The sequence below is a fragment of the Manis pentadactyla genome, chromosome 8, assembly GCF_030020395.1.
Source record: "Manis pentadactyla isolate mManPen7 chromosome 8, mManPen7.hap1, whole genome shotgun sequence".
Lineage (NCBI taxonomy): Eukaryota > Metazoa > Chordata > Mammalia > Pholidota > Manidae > Manis > Manis pentadactyla.
Genome location: NC_080026.1, coordinates 65,471,504 through 65,483,965, shown reverse-complemented (window position 1 = coordinate 65,483,965; position 12,462 = coordinate 65,471,504). Strand labels below are relative to the sequence as shown.

Here is a 12,462-nt window from a genome sequence, read left to right as displayed (position 1 = left end):
GTTAAGCCTCCATGTGTTTGTGAGCCTTTTTGCTTCTTTGTACAGTTTATTTCTAGTTTTATGCCATTGTGGTCTGAAAAGTTGGTTGGTAGGATTTCAATCTTTTGGAATTTTCTGAGGCTCTTTTTGTGGCCTAGTATGTGGTCTATTCTGGAGAATGTTCCATGTGCACTTGAGAAGAATGTATATTCTGTTGCTTTTGGATGTAGAGTTCTATAGATGTCTATTAGGTCCATCTGCACTACTGTGTTGTTCAGTGCTTCCATGTCCTTACTTATTTTCTGACTGGTGGATCTATCCTTTGGGGTGAGTGGTGTGTTGCAGTCTCCTAGAATGAATGCATTGCAGTCTATTTTCCCCTTTAGTTCTGTTAGTGTTTGTTTCACATATGCTGGGGCTCCTATGTTGGGTGCATATATATTTAGAATGGTTATATCGTCTTGTTGGACTGAGCCCTTTATCATTATGTAGTGTCCTTCTTTATCTCTTGTTACTTTCTTTGTTTTGAAGTCTATTTTGTCTGATATTAGTACTGCAACCCCTGCTTTCTTCTCGCTGTTATTTGCCTGAAATATGTTTTTCCATCCCTTGGCTTTTAGTCTGTACATGTCTTTGGGTTTGAGGTGAGTTTCTTGTAAGCAGCATATAGATGGGTCTTGCTTTTTTATCCATTCTGTTACTCTGTGTCTTTTGATTGGTGCATTCAACCCATTAACATTTAGGGTGACTATTGAAAGATATGTACTTATTGCCATTGCAGGCTTTAAATTCGTGGTTACCAAAGGTTCAAGGTTAGCCTCTTTAGTATCTTACTGCCTAACTTAGCTCGCTTATTGAGCTGTTATATACACTGTCTGGAGATTCTTTTCTTCTCTCCCTTCTTATTCCTCCTCCTCGATTCTTCATATGTTGGGTGTTTTGTGCTGTGCTCTTTCTAGGAGTGCTCCCATCTAGAGCAGTCCCTGTAAGATGTTCTGTAGAGGTGGTTTGTGGAAAGGAAGTTCCCTCAGCTTTTGTTTGTCTGGGAATTGTTTAATCCCACCGTCGTATTTGAATGATAGTCGTGCTGGATACAGTATCCTTGGTTCTAGGCCCTTCTGTTTCATTGTATTAAATATATCATGCCATTCTCTTCTGGCCTGTAGGGTTTCTGTTGAGAAATCTGATGTTATCCTGATGGGTTTCCCTTTATAGGTGACCTTTTTCTCTCTAGCTGCCTTTAAAACTCTTTCCTTGTCCTTGATCTTTGCCATTTTAATTATTATGTGTCTTGGTGTTGTCCTCCTTGAATCCTTTCTGTTAGGGGTTCTGTGTATTTCCGTGGTCTGTTCGATTATTTCCTCCCCCAGTTTGGGGAAGTTTTCAGCAATTATTTCTTCTAAGATACTTTCCATCTCTTTTCCTCTCTCTTCTTCTTCTGGGGCCCCTATAATACGGATATTGTTCCTTTTGGATTTGTCACACAGTTCTCTTAATATTGGTTCATTCCTGGAGATCCTTTTGTCTCTCTCTATGTCAGCTTCTATGTGTTCCTGTTCTCTGATTTCAGTTCCATCAATGGCCTCTTGCATTCTATCCATTCTGCTTATAAACCCTTCCAGAGTTTGTTTCATTTCTGCAATCTCCTTTCTGGCATCTGTGATCTCCCTCCGGACTTCATCCCATTTTTCTTGCGTATTTCTCTGCATCTCTGTCAGCATGTTTATGATTCTTATTTTGAATTCTTTTTCAGGAAGACTGGTTAGGTCTGTCTCCTTCTCTGGTGTTGTCTCTGTGATCTTTGCCTGTAGCTTTGCCTTTTCATTGTGATAGGAATAGTTTGCAGAGCTGGGACGAGTGACGGCTGGAAGAACTTCCGTTCTTGTTGGTTTGTGGCCCTCCTTTCCTGGGAGAACAGCGACCTCTAGTGGCTTGTGCTGCGCAGCTGCGCGCAGACAGGGTTTCTGCTTCCTGCCCGGCTGCTATGGAGTTAATCTCCGCTGTTGCTGTGGGCGTGGCCTGGCTCGGGCAGCTACTCCAAAATGGTGGAGTCGCGTTGGAGCAGGAGCGGCTGGGAGGCTATTTATGTCCGTAAGGGGCCTCCCTGCTCCCTGCAGCCCAGGGGTTAGGGTGCCCAGAGATCCCCGGATTCCCTACCTCTGGATTGTGTCCCGCCCTGCCCCTTTAAGACTTCCAAAAAGCACCCGCCAAAACAAAACAACGACCACCAAAAAAAAAAGGAAAAAAATTTTTTTTTAATTAAAAAAAAAGGTGGTCACTCGTTTTTCTTTATTCTCCAGTGCCAGCCTCAGGCCTCTGCTCACCGGTCTTGCTGCCCTGTTTCCCTAGTATTGGGGTCTCTATCCCTTTAAGACTACCAAAAAGCGCTTGCCAAAACAAAACAGCAAAAAAAAAAAAAAAAGAAAAAAAAAATGGGCGCTCACTTTTCTGGTGTCCTCCTGCGCCAGGCCACCGGTACCCGCTGACTGCTCTTGCTGCCCTGTTTCCCTGGTATTGGGGTCCCTATCCCTTTAAGACTACCAAAAAGCGCTTGCCAAAACAAAACAGCAAAAAAGCAAAAAAAAAAAATGGTCGCGCGCTTGTCTTATGTCCTCTGGCACCCGGCCTCCAGTGCCTGCTCACTGTTCTTGCTGCCCTGTTTCCCTAGCATCCAGGGCCCCCTGGGCACGTACTGTGCGCTCTGGCCTGGATGGCTGGGGCTGGGTGTTCAGCAGTCCTGGGCTCCGTCTCCCTCCCGCTCTGCCTATTCTTCTCCCGCCGGGAGCTGGGGGGATGGGCGCTCGGCTCCCGCCGGGCCGGGGCTTGTATCTTACCCCCTTCGCGAGGTGCTGGGTTCTCTCAGGTGCGGATGTGGTCTGGATATTGTCCTGTGTCCTCTGGTCTTTATTCTAGGAAGGGTTGTCTTTGTTATATTTTCATAGATATATGTTGTTTTGGGAGATTTCCGCTGCTCTACTCACGCCGCCATCTTCCGCCCCTCTGGGGAAGTAAGTTTTTAGAGAGAATATCAGTAGTGTTGTTTTAACTGCTATGCTGAATTCCCCTTTATTAACGAGTCTTTTCCTAAATTCTGCTTTCAATTTATTTTTAAAAATTTATGTATTTAAAAAAGAGATAATATATACCATAGTAAGAATGCAGACTTTAGAGGAAGGTATAAAACAAAAAATAAGTCTTCTTCCCCATCTACCTCTCTACCATTGATGCTATTTCCACGGTTGTTAGATATTTTTTGTATACTCTCCCAGTAATTTACTATGTTCCTACTAGCACAGGTGTATCCCTTCCCCTAAAAGTACGTAGATAGAATAGTATTACTGTTTCCTTCATAATGTTTTTCTCTTAGAGTATTTCATAGTGCTCCTTCCCGAATAGTTTTTATAAGTCATCCTCATTCTTTTTAACAGCTACATAGTACCCCATGGTATGATGTCCCTAAAATTATTTATCTAGTTCCCTATTTATTAACCTGTGAAACAGTTTGTTTTTGATAGGAAAGAATCCAGTGGAAAAAAGTAACTTGAAATTGTGATTGGGAAATATCTAATTATCATCTTTACTTTTATTTCTAAAAATAATTTACAAAACAGTGTAAAATAATGTTTTCTTATACTAGTGTTTGAGATTTTAAAATGAATATGGAATAAATCAAATTTATGAATTTATAATTTGAAACTCTTTTTAAAAAGCCTTTCTCTTATTTCTAGGATTTTTTCAGAACATCCTAGAGTTGTTTCAGGATTAAAGTTAACCCTGCATAAAAACCCAGTGCTTTTTGAAATTTTATTACATTTAAGCATTTTTTTTTACTTGAAACTCTTACTAAAGGTCATGTGCTATTTACTGTTTTGTAGGCCAGCTTTAATGACCATAGTTGATGGGACATACAAGGTTTGCATCCATGTAGGATCAAAGCTGATAGAGAAGATTCTTCTCAACATTTCTCCTGACTGTCTCAACAGGGTTATAATAGGTAAGACATCATCATGCTATGGAGAGGTTGTTTTTGGTGAAATTATACTTCTCAGGAGTGTAGGTAGTATAATGGGACAGAAAAAATGCTCTAGTGTAAATTAAGGTTTTGTTAGTATAAAAGCATACAGATAATTTAGCTTGAGTAAAGCACAAGACTACGTGAGTTTGAGGTAAGACTTGCTCTACCCCCATCTCAGCACACGAATAAGGGAAGTGAGCACTTAATCCCTTCTTACTCTGAACTCCTAATTGGTAAGCAGAACAGTAGGACCTCAGTGTTACAATGGTTAAATAAATGACTGTGTGACTAAATGAACTGTATAGATGAGGACAGGCTGCCAGCCGGGAGTGGGTTCAGTTGGTCATTAGCTCTGGTTGCTAGTGTAGGCAGTGGTTAACAGCGAAGTGAAGGTAACTGTTTGCCAGGTGATCAACCTCCACACCTTTCCTCGTTATTTAGTCTCAGACTCCAAGCAGATAAAGTTCATCTGGTTCTATTGATTATTGTCTTTTACTAGTAGGTTACCTTTTTCTTGCTGTTTTGTATGTTTTAATAATTTTTGCTTGAATGCTGAGCATTGCATATAGAACAATACAGACTGAAGCAAACAGTTTTGTAGAAATGGACCTGCCTGTTTTCCTACACCTTTCCTGAGACAGGGGCTGGGCAGAGTGGAATCAGTCTTGTCAGATGTTGAGTTGGATTCGAGATTGTTATTCCTTCAGGTCACCACTGGCTTCAAACTCCTCTAACATTAGCTTGTGCTTATGGTGGGTAATGGTTTGCCAGGGACTTTTCCCTGATGTTCCTACTCTAGCAGCTGTCTTCACTCTGCATGTGGGCCCCAGAGAGTTCCTCTGCATGTTTTTGCACCTCCCAGCAGTGGTGCAGGCTCCGCTGGTTGGTGCAGCCTTGCCAGGAGTGGGGGTAGGGGCAGGAGTGATCCTGTTTGATTCCCATCCAGCCCTAGTCTGACTCAGGCCCTGTGCATCCGGGTCCAGGGTGTGGCACTTTCCAGTGACTCTGACCCCTGCATGGCAGCCAAGCTCTGCCTTGTACCTTTGGTGGGTCTTGTGTGGTCCTGCCACTCTCCCAGCAGTAAGGCACCACCAGTGGCCTTAATCCAGGGTGGTTTTCTGCCCCTTCCCCAGGGAGAGAGGGATGTTTCTTCTTCCTTTTCTTCACCTTCAGTGGGTCCTCATCTGTACCCTGGGGTAGCAAGATTTGCCGTTCTTCCTCCAGCAGTCTGAGGCTTTTGGTCTCTAAGGGAGAGGTCCTGAGTAGTACCCTGTGCTTTTCCTCCTGGCAGTTCCTACCCTTCCCCACAGTTGGAAGCTTTCTCTGATGTCTTGCCCTCTGTCCACTCCTGTGAGCACCTGGTGGAGCTGAGAAGAGCCTCGGAGAGCACAAAGTCCACTTGTCAGGGGCACTGGCCCATCCTCGGCTTTGAGAAATTCATTAAGAATTTAAGTGCATTCTTCTTTCTTGCTTGTTTGGTACACCTGTCTCCTCTCTGAGGGCTGCGCCAGGTAAACCCGGGCTCCTCTTCTGTCTCTTCTTACATTTCAGGCTTCTTGGCTGCTGTACAACCGCAGCTCTCTTACAGCTTCAAGAAAATTGAGGTTTCGTACTTTATTCTGCCATTTCTAGTAATTGCCAGGGCAGGAGTCATGCTCTTCCCAGCTGTCTGCATCCCAGTTAAAAGTCCCTCTATTCTTTTTGATTCATTTTCTTTATTAATTTTCATTCTTTTGGCCATTTTCATTCCTTTTCTCTATGTTTTAATTACATTTTCAGTCTTTGTCTCCTCATTTTTAACAATGTCAATTAGTCTTTATTTCTTAGAGAAGCATGATTCTCCCATCAAATGTACATCTACATTTTTGCTCATTACTGAGAGAACTGAGTCATACTTCTTGGCATTAATTAAATTGTAACCATAAAGAAAAAGGTGGCACCAGTTATAAAGTGGTCATCAGACCATTCAGATTATTACTAATCTTGATTTTTTTTAGCTTATTAAAGTGAAAATACAAATTTTTCAAGTGTTGTAGAGAATTTTCACTGCTCCAGAAATATGTCACTGGCTTTCCAGGAGTCTGTAGACCAAATCCAAGACAGGCTGGTGGGCTGTGGTCAGGGCACTAGTAAAGTCTGAACATAGTCCATAGTGCCTTGTTCATCTGGGGCTGAGCACCCTGCTAAGTAACCTGGTGTGCTATCCTAAAAAATTAGAGGAAGAATTAGAGCAAATGCAAAATACAGGGACATATCTACCTATAATTTTAGTATTTTTATATTACCAAGATTTGGTATTTACTAAGTAACTGATTCAGGGTTCTGTTACATAAACTAAATATATATCTGTGATAAGACTGAGTAAATGTAAAGGTACTTTGCTGATATGGACATGCTCTTTTTGTTTTACATTTGACTTAGGAAAACATTAAGCTCAGTTCTTTCCTCTGTTGTGAGAAACCAGTAGCTGGGCCACTTAGTAAACACCATCAGTCTGAGCAGGGGTTTCCGTGTCTTCTCTCCTCGATCAACAGGAATGAGGGCCAACACTCTAGAGTACCTTCATGCCCGGGACTACAAAGAGAAGGGATAGAGAGAGAAACTTAGAGTGGGCTTGGGACTTGGGAAACCAAGGGCAACAGTGGCCCCCTGTGTGTGTACGTTTCTCTTAGCTTGGATGGGACACTAAGCTGTGTGTGTGCTCCATCTCCTCCAGCCCCGTCCTCAGAGGTCACCTACGGCATGGTTGCAGCAGACCTGTTCCATTCCTTGTTGGCAGGCAGTGGGGCACCCTGCGTGGTGAAGGTGCAGAGCAGCTTTGTGTTAGATGAGAACAGCTACCCACTGCAACAAGATTTCTCCCTACTGGACTTTTATCCTGACAAAGTAAAGCAGGCATCCTATACCAGATGAAGAAATTGCAGGTACTTCAAGGAAGAGGACTGAAATGATCTGTTTTTTTGAAATAAATAAACAACAGAGCTTTTACTTGGGATTTTAAAATAATATATTTTACAAAGAGAGTTGTGCTAAATATATAAATTAAAAAATTGTTTTTCCTAAGGAAGTTTTGTGAGGGTTTTGGGTTCATTTTTTCCTCCCTTCCTTTCTTGCTTCTCAGGAAACAGTCTAGCAAGAAAGGCAAAACGAGCCCGGGAACTAAAGGTTCACTCTGTTCCATCCCTGCCCTGTTCCAGGCTCTATACTGAATTCTTGGGTATGGATGTAAGATATTTTCTCAGGCCATTTTTCTGCTGTACTCACTAACTTCAAGTGCTTTCCTTTATTCCTACTTTAGTAAACCATCAACATGAAATGATTTCCTTGATTATAACTATATAAAAAGGTATTCTTTTAAGACTGTGTTTAGATAAGTTCAAGGCAAGCATGTCTTTCTATAAAGAATCATTGAAAATGAAAGGAGATCATGATTCAATCAATTTATAAAGGAAGAGAGTCATTGTTAGTTCATCTCTAGGATATGAGTACCTTATTCAAAGTACTTTCCAACAACCCTAGCAATTTGTTTTGTTATTGTGCCTATAGGAGAAGCTTGTATAAATGGTAGTCACCAATAAGGAAACATGGACTGGTTCTTCACCTGTAAGTTTGGAGGGTATGTTGAGTGTTAATAGATTAATAGTATTGCTTGGAAATCACTATATTCATAATGAAATGAACACGTTTATTTTACTATATGTGTGTTTCTAAAAATTATTCTGCTTCATTGAAATTATTTTCTCCAATTTAGGGTTTTTTCAAACTTGGCTTCCCTAAAAATGAACCTCAGGAGTTTGTGATTCTCCCAAAAATAGCATGCAAAAATGTGTAAGAGTGCTCAGACACAAAAACAAAAGTACAGTCTGTGGAGACCTGTCCTTAGCTATCAATAAATCCTCAGAGTGGTCTTTGACCAAAAGAAGGGCAGGAATAAGGGCTTACCTGGAGACATAATTCATGGGAAAGGTAGGGGATTAGATGAAATAATTGCTAAGGTTTTAGCTAGCACCTAGTAAGGCAGGTAGAGAAAGAATTTTCTCCACTTTGTATCTGGAAATACTGGAATTCAAAGGACTTGGCTGCCCTGGCAGGTTCATCTAATGGGTGATGGGTGTGAGCCCTGAGCTGGTGTCTAATCCCTGCTCTTCTTTCTGTAGCCACGGTAGGGGCAAATTTCGAATTCACATATAAAATCTGCCTCATCAGTATAAGCTATTCTCTTAAATTTGCCCTTCCCTACTTTGTTGCCGAAATGTGGCCTACTCCCTGTTTCAACCAAAACATAATCCACTAGAACAGATGGTTCTTCACATCCTGTTGGGAAGAAGTCTAAGCCATTTACTTGGATAAAGGATGCCAGGTCACACCTATTCCTCTTCGCAGCCTTTGGTATATATTTCATGGACTAACACATACTTCCAGGAACCCTTACTTAGGTTGGAAACTGTTTCCTCCTGTCCTAAGGAATCTGACCTATCTCCAGAAATTATCATCTATTTAATTGTGATCAGGAGAGCCATTGCTTCTAGGTGAATTCCTTACTTGAGATTTCCATGTGAGTACATTCAGCCTACCCCATACATTTGCATAAAACTCAGTTGGGTAGCCTAAGAGTGTTAGCCAATGCTATATCTGGCAATCCCATGGTGGGCATTTGAGGTAAATCTCATCTTCAGCTCCTGATAGCTCAGCTGAGAGGGGCAGCTCTTTCTCCCCTCTTAGTACTCAATACTGGTAAACTTAGCTTTCCCAAATGTATAGTTTCTCTAACAGCTATTAGAAACATTTACCTTTCTCTAGACTGGTAAGATTTGTGCTAAATTTCCTGTTATGTCTTCGGGTTTTTTTTGGTAGGCAGGAGGGCTCTGATCTTCAGGTGGGATGGCAAAGTTGGACACATGATCTCCCTGGTACTGAGTCTACCATGTGCTAGTCACTGGGAATACAGACAAATAGGAAGGCCTGCCTTCAGTGAGTTCACAGGCAAGTTGGTGAAGAAATACTTAAAATTATATAGTGCTAGGATTAAATCTGTGTGGAAAAGGCAAAGGTAAATAGCAGGATAGGTTCATTAGGACTCTTGGTTGCAAATGATCAAAACCCAACTTGTAGCTTGAGCAAAAAAGGGGAAAAACTGCTCATATAACAAAGTAGTACTATCTTATAGCATAGTTGAATCCATTGGCTTAAACTGTCATCTATTTCCCCCAACTCCCTTGTTCTTTCTTTTCCTTCCCTTCTATTTCTCGCCTGGTTTCTCTCCTTGCCCTGTTCTCTCCCCCTGTCCAGTTTCTTTTTACCCTCTCTAGTCTGTTCCTTCCTTCATCTTCCTCTCCTTTCTCTCTCCTTATCTTTCCCACCTATCCACATGGAGAAAAGTTTTAAACTTTCTTCTTTACAGAAAGAGAGACTCTTTTTGCTAGTGTCCACATAAAAATTTCATGGAAGGAATAAAAATTTCAAGTCTGCTTAAGTTACCTGCCCTCCTGCTGTGACCAGCGGGTAGCAAGGGATTGAAGGGCTAGAACACATAGGATGAAAGGAGCCCTTCCTTAGTGGAAGGAGAGTTCTAAGCAGACATAAACATGTCTGTTTAATGGAAGATGCAAGAAGGCTTCATAGAGGACGTATTTAACTTGCATCTTTAAATATGAGAAGTATTCACAAAAACAGTGAGAGGCATAAAATAGCACTGAATATTTGGGAACATGGGACATCTCAAATGGGGCTGAAAAAAATGAGTGCCCCCAAATGTATAGGAGAGACATAAGACGCTTCAGCAAGGTAATACATGTCTGAAGAAATCTTAGCTCACAAAGCAATGGAGTTTTTATCTATAGGTTCAGTTTGGTATATGAAAATAAATACTGATTTGTGCCTAGCATTGCAGTACATATTTTAGTGGATACCAGTGCCACTACTGGGATCCCATACCAATTCTCCAGCCATGGAGGAGAAACACCAGAGTGCTGGGAAACCATTGACAAGTTTTATTTTCCTTCAACACAAGCATTTTTAATCATACGTTTGTGGCCTGGAGGGTTTTGAGACGATGCAATAAACATCATGAATCAGAACAATTAGAATAAAGTGTTCATCTTGCCGGAGAGTTTAATGCTGGCCCTTGTTTTCATGTCAGTAGGGGGAGAAACATGTGAAAGGGAATGAGGTTTGCCAATTAGCTGTCGTTCTGTCTTTGGAGATCTTGAACCTGGCTTGTCATTAAGAAATTAACTCCACCCACTTAAAGGAATATATTTGCTAAGGGTGATCTCTGTGCTTCCTAGCGGAGGGGAAGGAAATGTAGCGATTTCATCTCTTCTTTCCTTCCTCTGCAGCTGCATTGAGCTGGGGGAAAGGCCCGAACTGGCACTAAGTCAACCTCTCCCCATTCCCTCCCGGACCCTGAGGTCCAGCTCCTCCGGTGAGCAGGGGCAGGGAGGAAAGAAAGAAAGAGGACAAGAGCCTCTTTACAAACGGGCTCCCACTAGGTCCTCTCAACTGACCGCCTCTGCCTTTCTAGCCCATCTTGACCGCCGATACTTTCTGCATAGCAGGCATCCAATCTTCCTCTTTCTCGAGCACATGTGAGAGTTCTTTGGAGTGCTTCCCTTATACAATGTAACAGTTTTTTGTGGAGACCAAGCTTCCTCCTCGTCTTTTCCCCCCACAACTCCTTCCAAGTGTCACCTCCTCTCTCCATCTCGACATCTCTCCAATTCACTTCTCTCTGTGCTCAGATAAGCACAGAGTAGAGTAGGTCAGCCAATTCTCTGCATAATCAGACATTGGGCAACCTAAGGAATTGTCCTTATTGGCATAATGTGTATAGTACAATTCAGTTTATGTAACACTGTAATTATACTGTCTGGAAGAATCTTACTAAAATGGTGTAGTGATTACTCTTGGTGGGAAACTAGGGCCTGGTTTTACTTTCTCCTTTATTATTATTTTATGTGATGGTATTACTAGGAAAATTTCCTTAATTTCTAAAGAATACAAATTCCCTATATTAAAAAGATCACTTCCCAAATACAGAAAAAGATAATATGGTTTTGATCACAGAAACTACCAGCACACAGTAGATATACCTACCTCATGAAATGGCAGCCAGGCACCCATGACGGTCCTTGTCTAGGCCACAGCTGTACAATTTAGTTTGAGCTCTTGGCAAAAATTGGTCAAAGAACAGTAAGATGCCTACTCAAGATAGGCCAATCAAATTCTTTTTTCCTGTAATTAAATTAATACTTATATTTTAATAAAATATACAGATCTTAAATGTACGATTTGTTGAATTTTCACAATGCATACATTTGTGTAACCAATACCCCACTGAAGATTTAGAATATTTCCATCACTGAAAATATCCCTCATCTCCACTTCCAGTCAATCCCCACCCAGGACAGGCAACCACTGTTCTGATTTCTGTCACCATAGCCTAGTTTTATCTGTTCTTGAGCTTCATATACATGAAATCATACTGTTTATATATTTTTTTATTTTTTTATTTTTTTGTGAGGGCATCTCTCATATTTATTGATCAAATGGTTGTTAACAACAATAAAATTCTGTATAGGGGAGTCAATGCTCAATGCACAATCATTAATCCACCCCAAGCCTAATTTTTGTCAGTCTCCAATCTTCTGAGGCATAACAAACAAGTTCTTACATGGAGAACAAATTCTTACATAATGAATAAGTTACATAGTGAACAGTACAAGGGCAGTCATCACAGAAACTTTCGGATTTGCTCATGCATTATGAACTATAAGCAGTCAGTTCAAATATGAATACTCATTTGGTTTTTATACTTGATTTATATGTGGATACCACATTTCTCTCTTTATTATTATTATTTTTAATAAAATGCTGAAGTGGTAGGTAGATACAAGATAAAGGTAGAAAACATAGTTTAGTGTTGTAAGAGAGCAAATGTAGATGATCAGGTGAGTGCCTGTAGACTATGTGTTAATCCAAGCTAGACAAGGGCAATAAAACATCCACGTATGCAGAAGATTTCTCTCAGAACGGGGGGGTTGAGGTTCTAAGCCTCACCTCTGTTGATCCCCAATTTCTCACCTGATGACCCCCCTGCGACTGTGCCTGTCTTAGGTTGTTCCTCCCTTGAGGAATCTTACCCGTCTCTGGCTAACCAGTCATCTTCCGGGGCCATACAGGGAAATGTAAAGTTGGTAAGTGAGAGAGAAGCCTTATTGTTTGAAATGGTTAGCTTTTTATTTCTTTGCATATTTATGCCCTGTAGCTTCTATGCCCAGCCATACTGTTTATATTTGTGACTTGCTTTTTACACACAACATTTTTGAGAGTCATCCAGATTTTTATGTGACTCAGTAGTTCATTCTTTTTATGGCTGAGAAATATACCAGTGTATGAATATATTACATTATCTATTTTTGTATTGAAGATCATTTGGGTTGTTTCCAGTTTGGGGCTATTATGAATAG

General features: G+C 41.1%; 1 protein-coding gene across 5 annotated transcripts in view; it reads left to right on the top strand.

Annotated features, from left to right (window-relative positions):
- The window catches only part of SHLD2 (shieldin complex subunit 2), a 127,163-nt gene extending 115,716 nt beyond the window's left edge, over positions 1–11,447 (top strand). For 4 of the 5 annotated variants that reach the window (XM_036926535.2, XM_057505832.1, XM_057505833.1 and 1 more), the window contains 2 exons: positions 3,855–3,973; positions 6,711–7,046. In XM_036926535.2, coding sequence (XP_036782430.2) covers positions 3,855–3,973; positions 6,711–6,907 — 316 coding nt within the window. In that variant the 3' untranslated portion in view covers positions 6,908–7,046. Of the gene's footprint in view, positions 1–3,854; positions 3,974–6,710; positions 7,047–7,115 lie in introns of those variants that run through there. The other variant, XM_057505834.1, reaches the window with a different exon arrangement.
- Positions 11,448–12,462: the final 1,015 nt, after the last annotated feature.